The following is a 26,593-nucleotide window of genomic DNA, read 5'->3' on the forward strand; positions in this document are numbered from 1 at the left end:
GAATGTGGAGGCAGATGGGGCTCTGGGTGATGACGCTGCAGACACCTTACGTATCAGGCCAGCCCCTGCCCTCCCTGGGGACAGCGCTGCCCTCCCTGGGGACAGTGCTGTACAGTCATGCCCTGCTCCGCAGTGGGCACAGGAGGGCTGGGTGATTACAGAACTTACCGTATTTAATCTCTTAGAGAAGAACTAGCCCCCATCCCGCCCGTAACCCGCTTGGACTCCCGTCTCTCACTGTGTGAACGCCTGTCACACGTGATTTCTTGTTTCAAGCTGGCGTGTCTGTCCTCAGTTAGGTGGCCTCTAGTCTAAGCTTCCAGCACGTCCGTCTTTGTATGCCGACTGTGCCGTGCTCAGTCAGTATTTGTTGAGATCAAAAATGAATGTATGAATGGATTAATCAGTTAACTAATTGGTTAACGTCCTCAGCCACGTAAGCTGAAATAATTGGATGGAGGCCGATAGCTGGCGTCCACATCCGCACTGAGGATGTCACTACCAGCAAGGGACGTCTGAGTTTCTTTCTCCTTCAAGGAAGTGAGGGTTGGTGAAGTAGTACGTGCTAATATTTGGGCGGAGTACCAACGTGCTGATGTGCTCATGGGATTTTGGAGTTTTTACACTTTTCCGAGAGTTGATATTTTTGCTGCACATTCTTGTTCTGCATGTAGTAGCACTATGACTCGTCGCTGAGCGCGCGTCCTGAGGGGGGAGCAGCGTCAGCAAGGGGGCAGGTGGCAAGTGTTTTAGGCTGCGAGGCCCAGCGGCCCCCGCCTCCACGCGCCCACTGCACTGTTAGAAAGACAAAGCAGCGGTCGGCCGCACAGAAGCAGATGGGACAGAAGTTCTGGTAAAGCCCTGTTTGCAAAGGCAGGTCTCTGGCCCACAGGCTGTGCTGTCTGACCCTTGTTCGAGGGGACCCCCTGCTCCGTGTGTGTCCCCAGCCGGGAAGCCTGACCTCCCACCCCCCACAAGCAGCACCCTGCTGGCTCTCTCAGCAAAGCAAACCCACAATCCACGAGCAGGCCTTGCAGACGATCACAGGTCCCTCGTTACCATTTTGTTTCAAAAAGTTAAGCTTGCTCCCCAGGGGACGCCGACTCTGATCATAATGAGTGAGACTCAAATGGGGCGGCCTCCTCGGCAGCAGAGAACTCAGCTGCTGTGACAGCCCACGAGGGACTGGCGAGCACCGTCCCCTCCTGGTGTGCAGCGATTCCAGTGGTACCTGCTGCTGGGAACCCCACAAAGGACAGGAAGATGGTGCCAGTACCAGGAGGGGGTCACCAGCGCTCTCTCCTCGGCCTGGATGTGGCCTCCAATAGTGGCTCTTACTGTTCAGAGGAAATGTTGTCAGACCTCCCAATCACATAAACAGCCGGGCTGGCCGTGCGTTGCTACAGGACAGAGAGGCACTTGACGTGGGAAGGCCTCCTTTCTGCTGAAAATTCCCTTCTGCGATGGTGCCATTCTGTGGTGTTAGTTGTTCACTACGGATAACCAGGTCGTTTCCAGAGTCCGACGTTATCTGCTGAGTCTAGAAATGGGAAAAGGGATTTGGCTGGATGACTCAGTGAGAAAATACATGCAAAATGGTAAACGTGAGTCTGTCCCGTGCCGCCCCTTCTGTCCCTCCTCACGTGGTCAATGTGTATAGCAGTTTCCATTGAAAACACACTATTTCGACATTTAGGTTGAAATGGAGAAAGTACATCCTTCTCCATTTATCCGCAGATGAGCTCTGCCTAAGTTGAGAACTTCTCCGAGTCTCTTTCTTTACTCTTTTCTTGAAGCCCTGCCCCCCATGTGTGCTTGTCCACTTATGTAGGGTTTTGTCTCTGCCAACCTAGACTTTGATTAAATTGTCTGTTTAGAACTATCCTTCCGTTTTCTTACTTGCCGTCTCTGCTAGAGACATGTAATGAAAACACACAAAGGCTGAAGGTCGCCGCGGTGGCCTGCTTTGTGCCACAACAAACACCTGGAGGTCAGCTTCACACGCCAGCACGGGGAACTCATGTGACACTGCAGCATAACAAGGGTTTTCCTTTAGAACCGAGAACCAGGGACATTTTTGCAAATACGACTGCCCAGCAGTAGACAACATGAAGGATTCAATTCAAGGCCGGCGTCTGGGCTGCCACACTCGGAGATCAGCGACAATAAGGGTCTCTCGGGTTGGCTTGGTGCCGTGATGGTGGTGAAGGAACAGCTTGAAAGGGATACTGACTACGGGTGCGGGGACATCTTCTGTGCGGAGACAGCTTCAGAGTATGAGCCACGAAGACCAAGCCCAGTAGTTGGCGGGCAATCTGCTGGAGCTGGAGCTGTCCTGGGGGACCCATGGGAAGGTGCAATGGCAGACACCCCAGGGGAAGAAAGGAGGCATGCTCACAGGCTCTGCTTTGCCAGTTAGAAGTAGAAGCCGACGTGCAGTCTCCCGGGGCATGAAAGCTGTGGTATGGAGACAAGAGAATAAAATCAAGTACGGTTACCAAAATGGAGTGATTTCAGACGTTTTCAAGAATTGCCTTAATTTCATGGCTTCTTAGGCCCTAGGATACTTTTCCAGGGAAAGTCGTGGAGAGAATAGCGTATGGAGGATGGTCAAGGAATCTGTGTTCGAGTTGTGTTTTCATGAATCGTCCAGACAGCAGCTCTCCCGACAATGTCTCAGGAAGGCAGACTGGACTCACACAGTGGCCTGCTCCTGGAGCTGTCGGAGTGACAGGTGTGCCGCGGCCGAACCGCCACCAAACGTGAAGGCCAGTCCTCCAGCGCACGAACGAGGCGATGTGCACTATTCACTCACTTGTTTCCGGTTTCACTCAATTCCTCTTGAAGGATTCTGTGTTCTAGACCCTTACCCCATTCCGGAGAGGGAGGAGACAGCATGCTTCTTTCCTGCTGACTTCGGCTTCTAAGAGAGGCGTCTGTGATGGCATTTTCTAGCTGGCAGCAGCTGCGATGGCTGTATGATGCCCTGCCCTCCTGCCTGGTCCTGCTCAACGTGCTCCCCACTCCTTCCTCCTGCAGTCTGTCCACTCGGCCCACGCCCTGTGTTCTGTCCACACCAGGGACTAGGAGTTGACTGACCCGTGTGTGCGCATCTTGTTTTTCCCCAAGACTCTTGGTTCCTCCGTCGGTGATAGAACAATGGCCCCTGGCACTACACCCACCAAATTGTCCCATCCTCTCCCCAGTTGCTCCCTTGGTGTTGCTCCCATCAGACCAGTTCAGCTCTCAGCTCCCCACCAAGACCTTGAAGTCTGGTCTCCTGCAAAGCACATCACCCAGGCCAGGACCTCTGGTGGTTGGCGGTTGTCTGTCCTTCCCAAGCAGAAATGGGGCGAGCTGCCTCTCCGAGGTCACACCATTCCCAAGGGCATCATTGCTCACCCAGTTCTGAGTAACAGAGGGGGCAGGGAGCATGTTATCTGCATTGACAAATCCAGCAAGGGGAGAAAGATGGATTTTTTTCTTCCCAGCAAAAGGAGATTATTTCATGAAATGTCACATACACGGAGAGGACCAGACTGAAGTGACATCCCATTAATAACTTATAAAAGCTTCTAATCAGTTTGGGTTAATTTGGTATTCATTGTAAAAACATTCATCATGGACCCTGAAGTCCGTGATAGTCGCCAAGAAATGAATCACAGGGATAGAAATCGCCGTACGTATCCTCAAATAATGGATGGATGGGCCCGTGTGCTGACTTACTAACTCGACAAGGGTACCCATCAAACCGAACACTATATGTCATCACTTCCTGGCTCTGCAGGACTCGATGGCTTCCCTCCTCACTTGCACTCACGTAAATAAGCTGAGTTTGTGGTAATGAACTTGAAAGGATGGGCCGGTGTATGGAGACGCTCCCACAAACACAGGGAGAAGAGTCACGCAGGGACCATTTGGGCCTTTCTCCTTCAACCAGTCCTCTGAGCGTGCAGGGATTTCCAACCACAAAAGCCGCTTCCTGAGCCTGCAGTTAGAGCGGAAGTGAGGGAAACGACATCAACGCAAAATTGTGGTTCAGGAGAGATTTTTTTTTAATTATTATTTTTTAAATAATTTTTTTAAGTTTTCAATTACAATTGACCTGCTATATCAGTGGAGATTTTTTAAAACTCTTGTCCTGCTGTAGGAATGAAAGGGAGGGGCATGGGAGAAAATGCATTCTTAAGACAATATGGAAATACGTTGAGTCATAAAGACATTCCTACACTTTAACTCAGAAATCCCTCTTAAAGAGAACCCAAAACGATGGAAACGCAGACACCGACCCCACTGTTCTCTGTACTAATAATGTTGAGGCTGGAAATACCCTAAGTGTAGATAGGAGAGCAGTTTGTCACGTTTGGTATGTTGACAGGACGCGCGATTGCGCAGCGATTGAACATGTGAGCTGCATCGTCTGTGAACGCATAGTAGGACTACAGTAAGCTGCTTGCTATGTGCTTGCACACGGGGAAAGGGCGTCGCTTTGGCCTGGCCAGATTATGGGCTTCTAAAAGTTTCTTTGATGCAGCAACATTGCATATTCATTAAAATTAAAAAGAAAACGAAATTTGTTGTTGGCTGTGACCTCTGGGAATTCTGCTTTGTAAAGCCACTGAAGGGTGACGTGCAGTGCTTTTGGGGGCACCTCGGGGTGATGGCACCTTTCATGCCGCTCGTTTCTAACACCCTGAGATGTGGTCTTTCTCCCTGTCTGTGCTTCGAGCCTGTAAGAGGCACTGTCCAAAACGCATTCGTAAGCCAAGCAAAGTGGAGAAAAGGGTGGGCTTGGGGTTGGCCGAGCTGTGCACACAGGTCTGTAAGGAGAAACCACGTTGTCTTCGTTCTCAAGGGAGTCCCTGGTGGCTTGAGATGGAAGCAATGTATTGTCTTTTAGGGAAATCTGATTCAGGAGGGCGCCCACATCAGCCTGGCAATATTAGCTTGGAGACTCTCAGGATAACCCGTCAGGTCGAATTTAGAAGCAGGACCAGAGTTCTGCATTAAGAAAGACCCTTTAATGATAGGTCCCTTAGATACTGTAACGAGGCAGTTATAAGTGAAAACAACCTTTATAGACGTTAGGATGGGGCTGGAGGCCACCGCTGTATCGCAGCCCTGGGCCATCCCATCTCTCCCATTATGTGGAGAGAACAGGCTCTGGACACGAAGATTTTTCCAGTAGCCTTGGGGTGACCTACACTGTGTGTGCTGCTCAGAACTCTCCTCAGTGCCCGTAAGGGGCTTTCATAGGCTGTTTTCTGTGTTTCTCCCATTTGGGTGGAGGGAACAGCTCTTTATCATAACTCCTGAAGTGGTTCACCAGGGGAAAATGTTAGAGTAATGGTTTTACCTCCTCGTCTGTGCAGAATAGCTGTGACTTTTTCTTCCTCTAAACTGCTATACTGTTGTCAGTCCCATTTACTGCAGCAGTTAACTGTAGACTTCTTCATTTTATCATTCAATTATTTCCCTTTTGAGTGGCTTTATTTCCCAGACCCAATGCAAGCTGCTCCAGGAAAAAGGATGTTTCATTGCATGTTGCTCTTTCCCAGCCTGTTCCTCTGTACTAATTACAGGGTGTCAACTTGTTAAGTGAATGATACCCAGAAAGGTGAGTAGAATTAAGTGTCAGATTTACAGGCATGAGGTCCAAAATTCATGGAGACTGGGAAAGCTTGATGTTATAACCTAGAAAATTTAAGGCTTAACACCTTGCCTGATGCTGAATTAACTCAGCAATTCAGATCATGAGCAACACCATGGAACAAATTCTAGGTTTTTGAGTCAGACATTTTTTCCTTAAAGTATTTGTTACGCCCTGAAAGTTCTCAAAACAAAGGTGTGCGTTTTCACTGTTCAAACTTGAGGGGCATAACAGGCGATGGCCTGAGCATTTGACTGAAGGGTCAGAATAAAGCTCACAGGAATTTCAGAGGATAAAACACACCCACTCTTGCCCCACCCAGACCCCACAGGTGTTGGGTCAAAGTCAGAGAGAACAGTCAGACCTCACTAGTGTGTGTTCCTCGCTCATCCTCCCCTTATTGTGTCTGACTGGTAACAGTGCAGACAGGTAGGAACCAACCGAAAGGTATTGCTCCCTTGAAACAAGATGCTCTGGGGAAGTTTTGGAAACATTTTAGCCACATCTAAGTCAGTTGTCTGCAAGCCATTCCTCCTGCCTTTTCTTCTAAACAGGCTTCAAGGTTTCCTCCTTTGTAGCATTTTGTTAGCCCTTATCGAGTGTTACATATCAGTTATAAATACTGGGAAGTGCAATACTGCCCCTTTTAAACAACCCTGCATGATCCAGGTGGCTTCCTGCGTTTGGACGCGGTTACTCCCACAGTCCACGAGGTTTCATTTTACCTGTCTGTCCCCCGGGGGTCACGGGGGTCTACTCCTCACAGAGCGCTGGTACACGTGGGCATAGCCAATCAATGAGTCACTTCAAACAACAGACCCAGTTTTAGTCATTTTAGACTGTGTTTATGTTTATATACCTCATGGCTAAAATCTGGTACAGCTATTTCCACTTATAACGAACAATTGGCAAATTAGTGAATTGATTTTTCTGTTTGTTCTTCAATTTGGAAATCTTTCTCATTTACCTGAATGGTTTTAGGTTTTACCTTACTGGGCTCGATGGCCATTAACAGCTGGAATTATGTTTTAATTCCCTCAGTGGGGCCTGATTCCAGGGTGTAATCACACACACATGGTGAGCCATGTCGAAGCCAGCACTCGTTCTCGGCTTTGCCCACGGAGGTGCCCATCTGAGCCTCCAGCCCAGACCAGTCCTGTGTCCTTTCCCGTGTGTGCAGTGCCTGCTGCGTACCCCACCCAGGCTTCTCAGCAGCTCCCAGACTCAGCTTCTCCATAACCTGGACTCACTATGCTCCCACCAAACCTTCTGCGGGTCGCCTTGCAAGGAGCCATTATTCATGACAGGCCCACCCACACCTGAAACTGGGCAGCCTTTGTTTTTCTGCCTTTCTCATCCCCAGATTGTACTATCAACAGGTCCTGTGACTCCTACTGTCCTGGTGCCATTAAAACCCACCCGGTCCTCTCGGTTCCCACCCTCACCTCACGCCTGGATTCCTGTACTGCTACCTGCTGGTCACCCTCCCTGAATCTACCCTGGGTCCAGAATGTTCTTTCTGCAACTGCGGGATCTTGCCAGCTTTCCTCTGTAAAGCCCTGTCACCCAGGCACTGCCTTTAGGATAAAGCCCAGACTCCTTTAGCCTTCCCGAGAGGCTGGTCCTGTCGTCTCTAGCCACCCACCCCTCCCAGGCTGAGAGCCGGTCATAATGAACTACAGCCGGTTCTCAAATGTCCTCGGCCCTCTGTCACTCAACGCCTCTATATTTGCTGTCCCTCCATCCAGAACACACCCAATCCCAGCCCTCCCCAACACGACCCTCCGGTGCCTGGTGAAAGACACCTTGCCTTCAGACTCCCCCTGAGTCCTCCCTGCCTTCTAGAAGTTTCCACAGACCCTCCCCCTCAGCCAGGACTCTGTGGAGACCCTTCCACCTGGCCCCCCACCACTGTGCCATCACCACCATCACCACCGTCCTCACGCTGTGAGGTTCTGCCCTGTTTACTTCCTTTTCCTCGCCAGCAGGCTGTCAGCCCCATCAGGACCTTCTCCTGCTCACCGATGTTCTCTCAGCCCCGTACTGTATGCTTGAGTATGAGTAAGCCCTGAGTGAGGATCAAATCCTGAAAGAGGCTCTCGATCAAGCGAGGCATATTCTTTACCCCAGGGGACAATCGGGTACCTTGTCTGACACAAGTGTAAACCCCAGGCTCATTTGTCATATTTTCCCGTATTGTCACCTTTTGCAGAAGTCAGCTTCCTTTCGGCCATCACTAGTGACATACCTCTTTTAAATCTTAACCTTTCCAGACTCCAAATGAGCCGTGATTACCCATCACATCAAGTTCAAGCTCAGGCTCAACGAAAGTCCAGTAAACTGGCAGATTTCTTAAAAAATTATAATTGCATGTACATGTATTTAGTTAATTAACCTAATTTTCTCCATAGCCATACAGCGCCTGCTTTTTTAATTAGCTGAGAAATATGAATATTTAATGGACCTCGAGTTATTGAAATGTCCTCTGGAGTCACTGCTCTGTTTCCCATAAATGTAATCACCCCGAGACAGGGTTCATGGTGGATGTCCTCGTGGATTCTGCCTTTTACATTTCCTGTGTCGCTGCATTACAAAATTAGTTGACTCCAACGTGTTCCTACCAGCAGGCACAGAATAATAAAAGCGTGAGTGAATCCTTCAATGGAAAAGTGAGCTGTCTAATCCAGACAGAGGCAGCATAAAAGAGTCTTGCTGTAGGACATCTCATCGCTTTGGACCTTGAGCCGTCGCCGCTCATCCTGCTGAATCATATCTGAACAGGAAACTATGTCACAACAAAGCCAGCCTGTAAGGCAGCTGGCAGGCCGGCTTCTCACCTCCTGGGTCAGAAAGAATTGTGCCCGCACATTTGTAATTTCCCAGTGAGGAGGCAGAGTCTGTAAACCCTTTCTGCCAACATCCTAGACGTGTGGCTGGCCCAGGGTCCCACCGCCTGCTACACACTTAGTAAAACAAGGGCTATGGTGGCAGAGGACTGTTTAGACAACTGGTGGATTTTAATGCAGTGACACTAACTTTCAAAAGTTAGTGTCAGCGGTTCGGGTGTATTTGGACCAGGGCATCGGTATATTATAAACCACCCCTGTACTTCTCATGGGCACCCAGACTTGAGCAGCATGGGGTTGGATGCTGGCAGGCACAGTGGGGATGGAATGGGCTCGTTCAATAACTTTGAAGGATCATGGTCACCATTTCAACATCAGGACACAATGAGGAATCTGTGAGGTTCTGTTTGTAGTTCCCAGGCCTTTAACGAAGGACTGGGTCCCATACGCAATCGCCCATCATCAGAATATTCCCTGGTGAAAGGGTCACATCCTGAGGCCGTTGTTTCCAGTTGGACCAGGGGGCCTCCAGCCGGCATGGGCTGCACTGCCCTTGTCCTTGGTCCTGGCTGACCAGCTCAGGTCGAAATTAAGACCAGGATGTCACGCGGTCGTTTTGTCTTCTCTTCCTTCTAGCCCTGGGTGAGGAGTCAGTGCCCACGTGGGTAGATGTTCTATGTGATAGCAATCATTTTTAGTGTGAATTTTCTCCAATCAAACCTGTCAATAACGACGTACACTACAAAGACAGCCTGAACTAACGAAGCGCTGGATTTTGGACAGAGTTGTCACCAAATGGCCATGTCACTTGGGACATAACAAATAACAAAGCAGCTTTTATTCACGGCTCTCTGTGCGCTCATCACCAAGCCAGGCATTTCTCATAGACTGTCTTTTTTTCGTTTACCGTGTCGCCATCCAGCAGTGTGAAAACTGAAGTTCAGAAAATGGAAGTGATTTGCGCAAGCTCACGCACTAGTGATGGCTTCAGAACTGAACCCCAAGTCCTGGCGTCGCCTGCTGCTCTGCCTGCCCTGAGCTGTGTCTCAGGGCCCAGTGTCCTCTGTCACGGCCGCAATGACTTGTCTCAAGACAGACGAGTTCATGTCTATGAAAAGTCTTTGAAAATAGTTTAAATGCCCTGCAAATACGAAGTGTTACTACTGTGAATATTTGTATTCAACGCCACCCACGATGACCTTTTTTTGTTTTGTTTTGCAATATCTTGAAACTGGCTGTTTTCCTGATACAACCTCTGGTGTAATTAATCTAACACCCTTATCTTCCTCCCTCCCGGCATCCTGAAGGGAAATGAAACATTGACCTAACCGGTATTTCCATCTGCGTTTTCTGCAGCTCCCACAAATGAGCTGCCGGAGCCCAGATAAGACTCTGAACCCTGAGCAGAACAAAATGAACAAAATGAACAAATGAACAAAATGAACAAAAAGCCCAGACTCCTTTAGACCTCCTGCGAGGTCTGTCTGAGCCGTTAGTCCAGCACCACGTACACACATTGGAGTGACGCACTGAGCCCTTTTACAGGGGATTAGACAAAGAAAATCGGAATGTCTCCTTCCCCGGGACTGACCTAAACATTTTTTTTAGTTTTCTGCCTTTAAGTGGTTTTTGTTTCAGACGCAGTTTATATGTTAATGAAACACTTTAGAAAGACAAAAGAATATCTGTGAAGTATGAAGAATAGTAAAAGGAACACGCACACCCCCTGCACTGGGCACAAAACACAGGACGTGACGAGGATGGCCACAGCCCCGAGCCCGCCCCATCCGACCCCGTCCCCTGCCAGGCAAAAGCGCCACTCAGACTTTGTGCATCTCGGCCACTTTTCAGTTTCACCACTTACTTACCACAAGCTAGCATACCGTCGCCATATGTCGTGTACACGCCGTTGTTTGGCTTTGCCCTCAGCAGCGTCTGCAATATTGGTGCAAAGGAGGCAATGCAGCTGCAGTGCTCTCTTTTCCAGTCCTGTGTGGCAGCCCATTATATGCGAATATATATATATATACATATATATATATATATATTTATAAAACTTTTGTTCACCTGGACTTCAGATGGGTCTTCACGTTAACTGTTCTGTAATTTAGTTGTGACTTGAGCGGGTTCACGGAAGGCAGCGGGCACAGTGGTTATCTACTCTGCCGTCTTCGATCTCCTAGTTTCTCTCATTTTACAGCTGGGCTTTTCACTCTCATTTTTGCTGCACGGTGGTAGGCATAGATGTTAATATCAGTGAAGTCAAATTTATTTATGTATGGTTTGCATTTTGAATGTCTTTTTAAAGAAATTCTTCCGTACCCCGAGGACATGAAGCTATTCTCTAACATTTTTATAATTTCATCTTTCACCATGATGTCTTTGATCTGCCTGAAACTGATCTTGGGGAAAGGCGTGAGGCATACTTAACGCTTATTTTTTCACAGGACTAACCAGTGGTCCCCAAGCCATTTATTGAAAAAGTCCCCCATTCTTTACCGGTCTTCAGGGCTGCTCGGTCCTTTGTCACCTTTTCATGTATGTGTGGGTTTGGCAGCAACCCCTCATTATGTCCCACTGGTCTTTTGTCTGTCAGTGTAACAGAAACACACGTTCTTAATTACTATGGCTTTATAATAGTCGTGACATGATGCCTATTATGCAATAGGTATTATGAAATCTGTCGTACACACCAAGTTCCCTGACCACGTTCCCGAGGAAAATCTTGGCTGTCTTTGCACTTGTGTGTGTGTGTGTGTGTGTGTGTGTGTGTGTGTACACGTGTACTTGCACGTACATATATGCATGTGCAAATACAGACATACACAGAGTTTAAGATAAGCTCGTTCAGTCCTTTAAAAGCACTTTTGGGATATTAGTTGTAATTGCATTAATTTATACATCAGCTAAGGGAGAGTTGATGAATTTCAGCATTGAAGTTTCTAATGCATGATATAGTTGACAGTTTATGTTTTCAAAATATGTCTTTCACTCAAGTCTTACAATCTTCCTCATAAATTTATTGCAAATGTCTTGTTCAAATTTATTCCTAGGTATTGGATAACTTTGGAACTATTTAATCTGTCTCATTTTTTTTAAGTATAATTTTTCTAATTATATATGCTGATGAGTAGAATTGCGATTGACTTTTTTTTTTTGCAATTGACTTTTTACATTGATTTTGTATCCAGCAAACTTGCTTAAACTCATTTAATTCTAATAATTTATCTATGGTTTCTTTTGGAATATGGATTTAGACAGTCATATTGTCTCCAAATGATGACCAATTTACTTCGTCCTTTTTCGTCTTACAGTCTCTGCTTCTTTTTCCTGTCTTACTGTACTCTCTGAATAGAATGTTAATGGCGGGAGCCCAGACCTTGTCCTGTATCTCTTCATAAAAAAACACCACTTTCATGTTTCACCCATTAGAGAAGGTGCTGCGGGCTTGTTTGCTAGCTGTCCTCCATCAGTTTCAAGAATATCACTTCTGTTTCTAGTTTATTCTGAAGTTGTTTGTTTCTTTGTTTGGCTTGCTTGTTGCTGTTGTGGTTTCTGTTCTATTTTTCTTTATCTTGAGTGGATTTTTGGATTTGGTGTGTTTTATGGAGAAGAAGATGGAGAGGACCAGGTGGTTTTCCTGCTTTGTCACTGAGGTATATTGTATTGGTCCATAGAAAACCAGCCTTACCTTACTAGGATCAGTCCAACTGGTGATGATGTGTTTTCTGTATGTACATATATATTTTGCTATATTTTTTTAAGCTAATGCTTTTTTAGGATTGTTTTTCATCTATGTTCATGAGTAAAATCGATCTTCTGATGTGGTAAATTACATTATTGAATTCGACTTAAATCACTTCATTAACATGGTACTTAAACAGGGACAAACACAAACGGTATAAACTTGCATGACTCAGTGCCAAGTAGAGCTTAGCAATTAACTTCAACATCACTACAAAGCCCATCTAATTTAAAAGCAATAATATCAATTGACCGTGCTGGTGCTGTGATTACAGCAGCGACAGTTTCTGAGCAAGTCCTTTTATTTTCCATGCTTGTCACCCTGTTGCCATGCTGTGACTCAATGTCCCACGATGTTTCTAACTGACCTACTCAGAAGCGTCCTCTGGAATAACACAGCATGATATTATTGTCACTTTGCTTGGCAGGATGTGTCATTTGCATTGTCAAAGTGCACGTTTGTTCTCGCCGCACTGGCCCGCGGCCACTAAAGCAGCACCACGTGGCATCAGTGCTCTTGTCAACATAAAGTCAGGAAATTATGGAATGGGACTCGGTTAGTAATCTAGCATATTTCGTATTCATTGTATTAAGATTTGCATCAAAATGAACATGTGAAAATGAAGAATCTCTTAAATGAACACCTGTCCTCAGATCTTTGGTTATTGTCACTCAGTTTGGGAGATACCCATCTAGAACTCTTTTCCCAGAAGGAACTATCAGTACAGTTTGTTGGGCTGCCGTCACCCTCCCAGTAGGAACAGCACAGATGATAAATACTTAAACAGAACTCCATGGGTAGCTCTGTTTTTCCACACGGAGCTCTCCCAGCCAAGGGAAGAGGGGAAATGGTCCTGCCAGCGGGGACCCTGCCCCATCAGGGTGTGAACAGGAGCCTGGCGTCATCCCCTACACATGCCCTACGGAAGGTCCTCTGGTTAGTTCCCCCTGATGGCCACCACCTTTGTACTCATTTTTGCCTCATTTGCAAAGAGTGAAAGTGTTGAGGACAGAGAAAAATGCCTGGTTGCATTGCCTCTGATTTCTTCCCTGTCCTGGGAATGGTCACAAGCCCCATTCATTCCACAGTATTTGAGCATCTTCTATAAGCCGGGCAACCCCTGCCTTAAGGACCACCGGCTCAATAAATGTTCCCAGTGGCTCCACCATCCTGCGTTGTTGGTTTTTATTTCAAAAATACGCCGTCTTTGTTAAGAAGGATGGATTGCTTTCTGAGGACCACCTGTGACAAGAAGCTTTAAAGTGTTCTGACGCCACTCCAAGGCTTTCCTGAGATTGCTCTCCTGCATGTTATCCAGGCAACCTTCCCTGATGTTATGGAGAGAAGTGCTGCGTGTCTGGTGGGGGTTCTGATGCAACTGTAGAATTACTAACAGAGGAGAGAGGCAGGAGGAGGGAAGGACGTAGGAAAGAAATTATTCCGTTTTTAATTCTTTCAAACTTTGGCTTACAGAAGAGGAGAAAGTCTGACAGCTCCTAACACCTGCTAATCTCCCTTTTCAACAAAGAGAGCTTAAGCTTCAGGCCCAGACTTTAAAACAGACCTGGGTGGAATTACTAATACTGTTTTGTTTTGTCTGTGCTCATTTCATGCCTGCCGCCTCTTCCCTGCTAAGGATTCTAGAGTTCCACTTACACTAGTGATGCAAATTTCCCCTTATAAATGAACTTGATTCCATCAAAAGGGAATTAATTGGGAAAAATAAATAACGTACCCGTGATACTCAAAACTTGCAGCAAATCCTCAGGTGGTTGGTGGTTGACCAGCCTTTGGGAAACTCCTACAGTGAAGACACCCAGGGTTCAGAGTCAGCCCAAGTGCAATGGAAACCCGGCACTGCCACTCACAGGACTCTGTGATTTTATGACCCCCGAGCCTCAGTTTCCCCATCTGTAAATAGGCTGGGAAAACCTCGCGGTGAAGCTGTAAAGGCTTCTGGTACAAACCCTTACTTGATGCACCAAATGTTGATTCCCTCCCTTGGCCACTGATGTAGAAGCAGAACTCTAATAGCATCTTGACTCTGGGCCAAGTTAATTTTTGCTCAGATGGTGAGAAAATTACAAAATGGAGAAACATAGACTTAGGAGCCAAGACAACCCTGTTAGCTTTCCTGACCTTCAAACTTGAGTCATTTCCCTCATCCATACCATGGGAATGACTGAGAGACCTATTTTGCATGATTATTGGGAGAAACCCAGGTAATAGTTTAATATAATTAAATCACGTCGTCGGGATTGTGTAAAGTATGTAGTAGGTACTCAATGAATAATGGCTATTTGTCACAGTCCAGACTTGGGAATTGCCACTGTTCCCTCGCTGCCTTTTCCTTTTAGGTTGTCTCCTCATGGGCATCCAACATTTCCCAGTGTTTGGAGGGAAATCCAATACATGCCTGGGGTGTAGAAGCACCAAGACGCTTAGAGTCATTCCCAGGGTTTTGAGAATTGGGGTTTCCCGACCATAATTTATGTGATTCAGATGGAGATGCAGATTCTAAACAGAGCTGCACCCACCTCATTAATTCAAGTTTCAGGGTGTCGAAAGCATGTCTCCTCACCTGCCTTTTCTCTGGGTGGTACTTTCTTTGGAGAACTGTGATCTCTCATTATTTTCCTACTCATGGTTGCATTCTACCTTGCAAGAGGTCTCTTTTAAGGATTAAAGGTGATAATCTAGCTCCTCTAAGAGGAGTTTTCGTAAGACAATAGCCTCTAAATTTAATGTGAATTGTTGTGTAGCTGTTACATTGCGATGGTGACATCATGCTGGTTCCCAGAGAGCGAAAGGGAGTGCCAAGTGGCCGGAAAGGAAGACCCTCGCTGAGGTCTCCTCCAAGACACATTTCTATAACCCTAAATGATATTAGGCAGCATGAACGTCTCCTGATATTCTAAGGAGTTTGAAATTTTGCTTCATGAATCAACATTTTAATTTTGCGAAAAATTTGGAGTGCACTGATTTTTGCAGAAGTGCTAATTACCAAGCTCACAGCAGAAGGTTGACTGCATATTAAAATATTTCATCACATGCTCCCAGCTGAGCTCAGCCGAGCCAGTGTCCAGATGGCTGAGCGGCCCCTGGCCCGCACGGCTCACAGAGTTGGGGGCCTCGTCTGAACCCGGCAGAGCGCTGGGGTCCAACAGTCCACACTCCCTAAGCGGCCACTCCCACACCTGTCTTTAAGAGAAGTCTGTCCATCATGTAAAAACCTGATGTGGGACATCAGATAATAGGTATCTCCTAGCAACCCCTCCTCCCCCATCTCCAGGCACCCAGCTCCCTGTCATGTGACATGTCACAGTCATGGGGCTCCTTGGGAGTCTAGAAGGCTCTGGAAGGTTCTAGCTAAGACTGAGCAAAATCAGAGGGACTCTCCTGAAACACCTTCCCGGATGTCAAAGTAACAGGTTTGAGCACACATGTGTGAAGGCTCATGTGTGGCTTTTGTGCTTTGTGAAGTAGAGGAAGTGAGAAAGGCAGTTGTTCCCCTCAGGAGATGGGCAGACTGGGGCCCTGCAGAACAGATAGGAAAGCATTAATGTGGACTGAATGTGTGCGTCCCCCAAAATTTATTAACCGTTTTCCTGTTGGACATTGAAACATGTCACAATCGATTTGGTAGAATGCCTTTGGCCCTAAAATGTTTCTGACGTGGAATTACTGAGTCAAAAACCAGGAACACGTTTTTTTCAAGGCTCTTGACACATACTTCCAGATTGTTTTCCTCATGCTTAATCATTCATTCTGATTGCATATTCACCAGCACCAGGCTTTATCAGTTAAAAAAAAATTCTAATTCTATCATTAAAAAAGTTTTGCTAGTATAATTCAATTGCATAGTTGTTTAAATCAGCATAAATTTAATTACATCCCACAGTTGATTAAATTAACATGCATTTAATAGTAAAACTATTACTTTCCATAAATTAATACGCACGATTTCTTTCTTGTGAATTATCTGGTTTTATTCTTGGTCCAAGACAATCTTGGATTGTGTAAATAACAAAAGAAAAGACCGCTGAGGGGGAAACGGAGAGGTAGCAGCAATCGTCTTTGTGTGTTTCACCGTTTAACCGGCAACCAATCCTGGCTGTACCACTGCAGATGTCCCATGGACACAAATGCCAAACATTGGGGACTTCTGAGCTGCACCTTCTTTAATCCCCCTGCCCACCCTCTGGGGCGCTGCTAATGAGCAGTAACAAGCTGCAGAGATACCGAGCCACCGGAAACAGAGGCTTCAAAGACCTGGAGTAATCTACAGACTAGATAATGAGCCCCTGTTGGCTGGAGAGAAGGTTTGCTGTTTTCATATCACCTTGGAGAACAGAGTTCTGAGACCAGTCACTCCCGGAGCACCCGAGGGAAAGCATCTGAAAGAGATGGCTGGTGTTGTCTCGGAAGCGTGTCTGTGACTTCAGTACACCTTTAAACCAAACACTGTAATGCTTCGAAGACCTGGCATGAGTCAGGTGATTGAACCAGGAAAATGTGCACAGTGTGTCACTGGTAGCGTTTCCACCTTGCAGACGCCATTTCTGTTTGGACCACGTACAGAGAGTCCCAGAAACTTACCGGGGATGAGGGTGGCGGGGAATGGATTTTCCATCACCTTAGGAAGATATTAGAAAATTCATTCACTGCTTTGGAGTCAGAAGAATGCTTTTGGCAACCGATGAGGCTTGAATTTAACCGCAATATAAAAAGATTTGTCGGGTGAGAGAGTGCCTCAGTCGCTTTTCTCCCAGTCAATAAATTTGTCAGAAAGGCCCAGCGGTCCAGCCATTCTTACCAGTAGATTTGCTCAAAATTAGTGTTTATTATTTGAACCTGGAAGAAGCCGCAGGGACTAACCCTGGGGTTCTCTAATTTCAGTATGCGCCAGACTCACCTGAAAGCCTTGCTGAGACACAGCAGGCCTGGGGGCAGCCTGAGAATGAGCATTCCTAGTGAGTTCCCTGGGCCTGCCAATGCTGCAGACCCTGGCACAGCCTCTGAGAATCACTCGCGCCAAGGGTGAAACAACATGCTTTTCTAATTCCACCTCTTACTAGCTAGTGGTGTGACCTTGGGTCAAAGCTTAACTTTTCTGAGCCTGCGTCTCTTTTCTATAAAATAGGGGTAACACCTTCCTTTTCAAGGTGTCTGGCTAATCAGAGGACATAGATCACGGGCTCCAGTCGCATGGCCAGGGGCCAAATCGTGGCTCTGGAACTTACGAGGTGCGTCATCATGGGAAATGTGACCTTTCTGAGCCCGAGTCTTGCTACCCCTAAAATGGGGACAAATAATTCATAATCATCCCTATCTCCGAGTATCAAGTAAAGTAACACATGAAAGTGTTTAGACCAACCAGTGTTGGGCCAACAGTAAATACCATGTAAGTATAAATTAAAAACAGATACATACAAAGCATCTGTGAATACGCACGTGCTAGTGAGCCCTCGACAAGTAGTAATTATTTCTGCAGTCATTGATATGATTCCATTAATCAGGAACGGGACACTGAAATAATGCACACGCGTTGTTCCACTTGTGCACAGAGCAATGGAAGAAAAGTGAAAAACTCAGCTACTTACCCCAATATCTGATCTCGCCAGGGCCCAGCACCCCAGGACTTCCTACCAGCCCAGTGCTTGTCATTACATAACCACAGACAAAACGGTACCTCCCATCATCTTTTATTCAGATGTCTTAACTGAATGTCAAAAGGGAAATGTAAACCATCTTCACAGCAAACACACGCTTCCTTATAACTTTTTTCCTTTTCGTTTCCTTCCATTCAAAATAAAGCCAACGTGAAAACGGATTTAATATCTGTCGTAGTATATTTTACTTAAAATATTAATTGGCTACCAGCTGATTTGATTCAGAAATTTATTTATAGGCTTAGAATGCATAAAAGAAGTTAAAATTTTGTAATACAGCTTACCCTTTGGCAAACTCATAAGAACAGCTACTGAAATTAAATCAGGATGTATTGTGTCTGGAAGTTATCCATCTCATTTCTGGTTGGAGTGAATTCTTTAGGATCTATGAGGCCTGAGCAGAAAACAGATACTTGATACTGCTTTTATGTCCATCCTTCTGTGAGAACAATTTGGGGAAACGGCTTTTTTTCTTTTTCATTTTCAATGAAAAAAAAAAAAGTCACTATTGCCACCATTTCCTGTACCGTGCAAATTGCCCTCTCTCGATGGTGTCTGAAATGATACTGACAATATTTTCTCTAGAGTTTCTTTTTTTAAAATTGTTGTGAGAGCGGTTCTTAGTCCACGTAGCTCATTTTCCATACATGTCGGGCTTTTGCAAAATACGCATATGACAGCGCCATGTGGGATACAAGGCTGCGGAACAGAAAGCGCAGGACAGAATTGATCAGTGCCCCAGGGAACACAGATATTCTGTCGGCTGATTTATACTTTAAGAGCCTCAGGAGACGTAAGATTTTTCCTGGGCCACTGGTTCATACATTTGGTTGCACATTGGAATCACCTGGGGTGTTTCTAAAATTTCGGATCCCTGGGTCTCACCCCTTGATACTGACCAGTGGGCGAGGCTGATGGATTGGGCAGTAGGAATTTTTAAAGCTCCCAGATCATTGTAATATGTATCAGAATTCAGGACCACTGACCAAAGCCATCTTCCTCCCATCCCCAGAGTTTGTCATTGGCCCAGAGTCAGAATTGTCATATCTTCCACTTAACCCCAACTCTGCAAATGGATCGCTGTCACCCAGCTGCCCAAGAGAAGAGCTTGAGAAAGACGTTGCCTCATGCCCTAGACCGCAGTCCACTCCCCCCCGGTAGTGCATCCTGCCAGCTCTCCTGGCCCGGCTGGGCTGGCTCTGTCCATTTCATCAGCACGCACGCAGGTGACTGAGCGACTCCTGCTGGGGCCTCCCATCCATGGCTTTGCAAATCGCGTCGCCGTTTTTAACCCCTCTCTCAGATAACACTGTGATTGTTTTCTCTTTCCAAATTAGATATTTATCTTTGAAAACAACATCTACTACTGTGCACACGTCGGAAAGCAGGCTATCCGCGTGGTCTCGACCGGGAAGGAAGGTGTGATTTACAACGGCCTCAGCGACTGGCTATACGAAGGTAGGACACGCGCGTGGCCAGGAGGCGGGCGTTCATGTGGTCGCTGTGGCTGTGGCTGCCGGTCGCAGGGGCCGCTGCGATCTCTTCCTTTGAGTTGAGCTGTAGGTGAAACTCCACTTCCTTGAGGTTGTGCTAAGTTGAGAAGATACTGTTGGAGCTTCAGGGTGCGTCAGGCAGGCAGCGGGAGGCTAGGGTGTGGAGCGCTCACCTGGTGGCCAGGTGTGGGGGCTCCCCAGGACCCAGGCTGCCCCCAGAGGGCAGGTGGCCAGTACTGGGAGATGTCTTGTACCAGGAGGTGACTTGTGGAAACAGAACATGCACAGGTTTGTGACTCCCACTCCAGCAGGTAGAGTGCCTTGTTTTGTGTGTGTGGCGGGGATGGGGGTGGGGGTTGAAAAGAAATCATAGGTTAAAGCTTCAAAAAGGGGCCAGTTGAGTGACCTGCTGTCCCAAGTCCATCCGCCCTGTTGGACATTCTCTACAAGTGGTTTTCCTTTGGCACCAGAGGACTCCTGTGTGTGTTATTAAATCATTAGAAATCTGCGCGAGAAGCTCTCTTCTTATGCACGTATCGCCCGCCTCCGTGCTGATAGGACTGTCACCATCATGTATGGACTGCTGTTCGGTGCCAGGCACCATGCTACGTACTGTGTTGTCTGTCCCCTCGTTGACCCTCCGTCTTGATCAGCTCCGGTCACTGTCACAGAACGCCACACCAGCTCTGGAGGCTGGAAGCCCAGACGAAGGCTCTGGCAGGTGGGGGGGCTGGGGAGAGCTCCCTTCCTGGTGTGCAGGCGGCCGCCTTCTCTGTGTCCTCAGCTGCTGTGGCCTCCGTATTCCCACGTGGGGGCTGTAGTCCCACCTCCCAGAGGCCCCTGGCGCCCTCGCAGGAGGGGTTTAGGCTTTGCTGTGAATTCTGGGGTGGGGAGGCGCAGCTCCGTCCATAGCACCCCCCTAACAACATTGTGAGCTGAGTCCAGTTACTGACATCTCCCAGCTGAGGCACAGGGAGGTTAAGTCATGTGTCCACTTTACACCAGGTTGAGGGAGAGTATTGGCGAATATCATTGCTCAAGTCCAGGACGATTTCCTCTCTAAAAATAAGATGTGAATCAGGGTGCCTGTGCCCCCCAACCCCCACCGCCCCCCTGCGCTGGGCTGATAAACGGTCACTCGCCCCTCAGCCCACCCGCCTGAGACCATGTGGTCAGAGAAGAGCTCCCCCTGCCAGGCTGGGCTGGAGGGTCAGTGGACGCTCTGGGCGTTACGAGGTCCAGAAAATACCATTTCTTCCCAACTCTGTGCATTCCTCAAGCTGGGATTCTGCATGGCAGGGGCTTTATGCAGAAAGCAGGTAGATCCGTGAGCTGAGTATTACTTCCCATCGTAACGTCACTGAGTGAAGATACTGCGGCATACAGTTCTGTGACTTGGTTTCTAATTTTTTAATTGAGGTGTAAGTAGTGCACAATAAAATGCACACTTATCAGAGCACTGTGTGATGAGTTTGAGAAACCTGTGTACAGTGTAGCCCCATCACAACACAAGACACTCCGTCGTTCCAGAACGTTGCCCGAGCCCCTTTCCAGCCAACTCCCCCTACCCCAAGTCTGCCTAAGGCCACCACTGTCCTGGTCCCTTGCAGCTTGTTTGCCCACCGACATGCTGGCCCTGGGTCCCCGGTCGAGGCTGTTCTGTCCAGTGTGGTCACCTGGGAGCCCCATGTTTATTCTGTCGTGGCCACACTGCTCAGAACACCCAGGATTCCAGGTCTTTCTGAGTTGCCTTCGGGGCCCCAGGCAATCAACCTGGAAGTTTTATTGTCACATTTTCCTCTGCCCCACATGAGGGTGTCACTAGAATGAAACTAACACTGACCACTGTGGTTAAGCCCTTCTGTGCACAGACAACCACTAGTGGCAGGCCCCAAGTTGCAGAGAACTCAGCGACGGGGCACCCTGGAGGCCTGTCTGCAAGAGCCTGACACGCTGTAGGACTAATCTTTAAAAAATCTATTAATACAATCGGGAGATTTAAAATGTCATTTTAGCATCTTCCTAATAAAACACTAAGCTCATTGCTTTGCAATTCGAGTTAAGCTTTTGCTTTAGTAAATCCACTGAAAGGAAATTTTTCTTCGAGGCATTTACACGAAATTGTGCTGGCATGATGGCGGTGCCCCAAATATTTTACATCAGTCGCAGCTGATGTGGCAGCTTAATCAGCTTCGGGTTGTTCCCTGGGAGGTTCTAGACGCTGATGCTTGGATTTCTGAAGGTGAGAGGGAGGGAACCCTGGGGGATCTTGGTTCCTTTTTTCATAACGGAAAGGTAAACTTTGAAATTGCCTTTTCTAATCTGTGACTTAATGGGTTCATTTCCAGACACTCTTTGCACACAAAAAAAGGAAAAGAAAAGAAAGATTGAGAGGAAAAATACCCTGAAAGCGTGTGCAGAGGGCCTAAGTGGCTTGGAGGTGTTGGTTCTAAGAGGAAACTAAGCTATAGCAACGGGGCCGCCCCTGCAGTCTGAGGCTTGTTGGCAGCAAAATGCCACATTGATTTGTTTCCCAAAAAGGATCTTAAACATATTGAACACTTCAGGAGATGGCGGGCTCCAGGAGCAAAGAGTTAGGAGATGTAGGGCTGCTGGGAATCTCTGTCCCGTGAGAAAGGTTTACACATACTGAGCAGGAAACCCTTCCCCAGTTAGCTGAAGCCATGGCCACGCACTGAAATGCGCCCCTGACACTGGCTTTGAACTCGGGCTGTGTGCCGCTGATCCTCTGGACTCCCTGCCTCACGGTGACCATCACACACCACTTTTCATGAGTAAAGTGCATATCTTCATTTTATTCTTCTGGGCAAGTGTCACATTCACTTGTAGGCTGGCATGGCAGAGGTGGGATGTGGCCAGGCCAGCCAAAGAGGCCTTTCCAGGGCTGCTGCCGTTGGACGTACATTTAGCTCTTTCTGAGTTGAAGCTCAGAATGTTCTAGAAGCAGTATTGCCACTATAGTCTAACCTGCCATGAAAGTAGGGCTGGAGCTTAGAAAGGTGGCCTCATTCATTGCTGCCCATTTAACGCCTAAGCCGGGTCATGTGGTCCCTACCCTTCAGGTTCAGACTTTCGTCCAGAGGCTTCAAAGCCGGGACAAGCCTAAGGCCTGTTTTGTAATTCTTTACACAATTCCTTACCACATCTTAACAGAGTCCACACGAGTGACCTGGCAGTTTTTTATTCCAGTGAGGTGCCCTGGAGACGTGAGCAGAAGGTCAGGTGGGCCCCACTGGCTACCTGGGAGTTACTTGCTGACTTACGTTTTCGATGTCATCCCATGCTTTACCATTTTGATTATTCAAGGAGGCAGGGAGTTGATGGGCAGATGGCTTTCATGGGAAGAAACATTATTATGACGGAAGTGCTCCCCGAGACCCGTGGGATGGTTCTGAGGATGTGTGCTTTTCACGGGAAATACACCCTCCGAAAGAAAGGGGCTCTTTCCTATTCATCAGATCACCCCAAACTTTCTAGGTTCCATGAAAGTGAAACAAAATCCAGTAACACTTCCCATGGAATGTGCATACGGGCTTTAACTTAAACTCATAGTTGATGAGGTATTTGGTGAGCTGTGTGTGCAGCACGGGGCATAGGTGTCCCGTGAGCCCAGTGCCCCGTGTGTGTCCTAAGCAGACCATGACAGTCGGGACCTCGTGGCGGTCACGTCTAGTGACTGGCCCTACCCTTGCACATGGCACACACACCATGTCCAGTGAGGCAGTGCTTCCAACGCCTCTCGCGCTGTTTCCAAAACTCCCTGCCATCCGTTTAGATAATGATGTTTGGAAATGCTTCTGGGACCGCTGTGAGGTGTGTGTCCCCGACTGGGGTCCGGATGTGAGCCATATCGGAAATACCTGGTTCGGGCACTTCGGTTACTAGCACACTGTGCCCAGGTGGTGGGTGGCCATGAATTCTGCACCCATCACACCCTACTCCGCCCAGAGAGACTGCTTTGCGGTAAGTTATGTGGCCAAGAGTTCACTGGGTTGGGTGTCACGTTCAAATGTGTGTGTTATTATGCAAACCACAGATCTGTGGCTCTTCGCACTTAGTGTCGGGTACCTCTCTGATTTACAGGACAGGAAATGTTTGCTCAGACCATGAAATCTCTGTCCGTAAATTTCCAGAAGCTGTGACTGGCCTTGCCGAGCTCTCTCGTGAGGGGGACACAGCTGTGATAAAGCCGGGGGGAGCTTCCCAGCAACAGTGATTGTGCCTGCATTTCCATAATCGTTTCACCGCTGAAAAGCTTCGTGAACTTGGGCGGATACAGAGCTTTCTGTGTCTCTGTTTTCTCGTTCCCACTCCACTTTTTCATCTAACATGGTCAGGAGTCAGGACCATTAATGTGTAGTTAGTTGTCCCCCAATATCAGTGCTGAACTATTGATCTCTATTCACCCACCAATTATTGTCTATAATACGTTTCCATAGGAAGTGCGTTTCGCGGTCCCAATCAGCCTGGAAAGGACACATGCACAGACAGGAACCTTGCCCCGGCAGCCTGTGCTCTGCCATTAGAGGCATTGGGCTCACACCCCAGATTCCTCAGTGACACCTGACAGACACAGCTGTTTCCTTTGTGAGGCCCAAAGATCTCGTAACTCGGCAGCAGTGATGGGTCGCTTGTAGACATTAAGTACGCGAGAAAAATTACGTTGCCCTTCACCTGTGACTTCTAGAAGAAGATGTGAACGTGAGAGTGATGATGAAGAGAGCTAAGGTTTCATCAGCATCTGGGGAAGCAGCAGACCTGCGAGGCACCCTGGTGGGGCGGGAGCGCTGGCTCCAGCAGACCGCAGCGAGCTGAGCAGGGAGCGGAAGGCGTCCAGGATTCCGTGTAACTGAAATGAGCGTTTGCCTGTCTAGCCCTAGTCTCCAGCCCCATCAAGGATTAATGATCTTGACTTGGAAAGCATGTAAATTTTACCTCAGAGAGAGACACAGAGAAAAAGCTAAAACTGTTCGATAGAGACTCATTAAGCTCTGACAAAGAAATGGATGAGGTGACCCAGTACCGGCTCATTCCTTCCATGCTCTCACTGATCCAGTCAGAGCCGACGTCGGGTGTCTGGCTTGCGGTACCCATCCGCATAAGAACAGTGGTCTGAGGCAGGGACTGAAATGTCAGGAGCAGGGGAGGAGGGTGGGAGCCAGGCTGAGTCTGACCGGCTGGCAAGGCCTCCTCCCACCAGGCTGGTCCGGCCACGTCTATGCCCACCACTTCTGCCTATGCCCTTCAAGCCCATCAGACCCTCCCCGGCCAGCACGTGTCCCAACTGGGCTGCTCGCTACCCATGACCTGGCCTCATGGTGCTCCCTCAGCACTATGCAGGTAGGTCTTCAGTAAACACAAACACTTAATGCATCTCCTTTTCTGGGAATGTGTGCAGGTCACAATGTGCTGTGACCTCACTAACATGTTCCAGCTGAGTTTTCTTGAAAGAAGACCACAAGATTATGGGTTCTTTAACCCGAGAGGTACAGAGTGTTAGAGCTGAAATGGACCTTGGCAGTCATCTCGTCCCAGAGTCGGCAAATGTCTCTCTGAAGGGCCAGGTGGTAAATATTCTAGGCTGGGGGACCACCTGGTCTCTGCCACCATTCCCCAAGTCTGTCATCACAGAGTGAAAGCAGCCACGGGCCACACATCGACATACTTATTTATGGACACTAAAGTTTGCATTTCATGTAATTCTCACATGTCATGAAATATTATTATTCTGAGGGGTTTCAGCCATTTAAAAATGCAAAACCATTTCTTAGTTCACAGGTCATAGAAAAGGAGATGGCAAGCAGATTTGTCCACAAAGCCATAGCTTGTCAATCCCAATGCATCCCTTCGTCACGTTGGCAGAGGTGGTAGCTGACACCAAAGGACGGGGCGTGTGGGTTCTTCTAATCCATCATGTTTCTGATGATAAGCAAGTACTCCAAATTTGTCCAAACAAGTCCAAGGTACTTGCAGGCACGGACTGTATTTTATATTTGTGTATCTCCCATAAGGACCAAGTGCACCCCTGAGTACTGCTCAGACGTTCAGATAATACTTTGGGTGCCTTAGTGCAGAGAAAGAAACATGTGCATTCTAGAAAACCCCCCAAGGATGTCATATTGGTCTCCCTTATTTCACTCTCATCAGAATTTCCATTGCCACCAACGTCCCTCAGGAAAACTAAAAACAAAAAACCCTGATTATCAAAAATCAACAGTAATTGCTAACCTCATTGTAATTATCAGGTTCACTTTTTGTCCCCAGAGATAGAGGAAGTGGGAGTGACATTTGGGATGGTGGCAGTCCTCTTATGAAGAGCCAGGGGTATAGAGTCATAGCTGAGCAGCCCCCAGACCACCCCTAGTGAATGCAAGTCACGGAAGAGGCATCTCTGACTTTCACTGAACGTTTCTTCCGTACAACACCTGATGGGAATAAATGGATTGAATCCCACGTGTGAAAACCTATGAAGAAAGTGCTGCCATTGTCCTATGTACAGCCGTGGAAACTTTGGTTTCTCGTCATTAAGTGACTGTCTGTGCTCACATGGCCAGTTAGTAGCTGCAACCTCCCTACCACCCGCCTATTTTGTTACTTTTGCGTCCAGAAAGCTGTATTAATTTTTGCACCTATGAATAGGCTTGACTCAGAGCTCAAGTTAGGCACTGCCCACCCAGGGCACACATGATGTTAGTGAATTGCTGTGAACAGAAATACCATGCCCCCCCCATTCGACCGCCCACCTTACGACTAGGGTGGGGTACTCCAAGGAAAAGCGAGGTCTGTAACTGTCACTGCAGACGCGTTTCACACGTATCGGTGCATACTTGACGGGAGTCGAGTATTGTAGCTTGTGTGATTGCTTCCACGGGAAGATTGATAAATGTCACAGGCCCCCTTGCTGTCCGCTCCCTTTTTCTTGGCGTCTCCTTGGAGTCTGTGAATTAATGGACCTGGTTCCAGATGAGCAGCCCCCAAGGACAGTCCAGCCCCCAGAGCCCGGCCAGCATGTGGCACCGACACAGGGTAACTGTGAACCCCTGGGCCTCAGGGCCACGAGCTGAATCTGCACCTGAAAACCCAGGACAGGCTTTGTTAGTATCTTAGAGACATGAGTGATTGTTTTAATTCGACATGAAGAGACAATCTGCTTGGACTGTGAGATA

The 26,593-nt window shown here is 47.7% G+C and overlaps 1 protein-coding gene across 3 annotated transcripts in view; it reads left to right on the forward strand.

Annotated features, from left to right (window-relative positions):
- Nucleotides 1-26,593, forward strand: part of DPP6 (dipeptidyl peptidase like 6) — a 526,646-nt gene that overhangs the window by 426,661 nt on the left and 73,392 nt on the right. For all 3 annotated transcript variants that reach the window (XM_081038509.1, XM_081038507.1, XM_081038508.1), the window contains exon 8: nt 19,251-19,371. In XM_081038509.1, coding sequence (XP_080894635.1) covers nt 19,251-19,371 — 121 coding nt within the window. The remainder of the gene's footprint in view (nt 1-19,250; nt 19,372-26,593) is intronic.

This window comes from Rhinolophus hipposideros (assembly GCF_964194185.1).
Source record: "Rhinolophus hipposideros genome assembly, chromosome: 25".
Taxonomy (NCBI): domain Eukaryota; kingdom Metazoa; phylum Chordata; class Mammalia; order Chiroptera; family Rhinolophidae; genus Rhinolophus; species Rhinolophus hipposideros.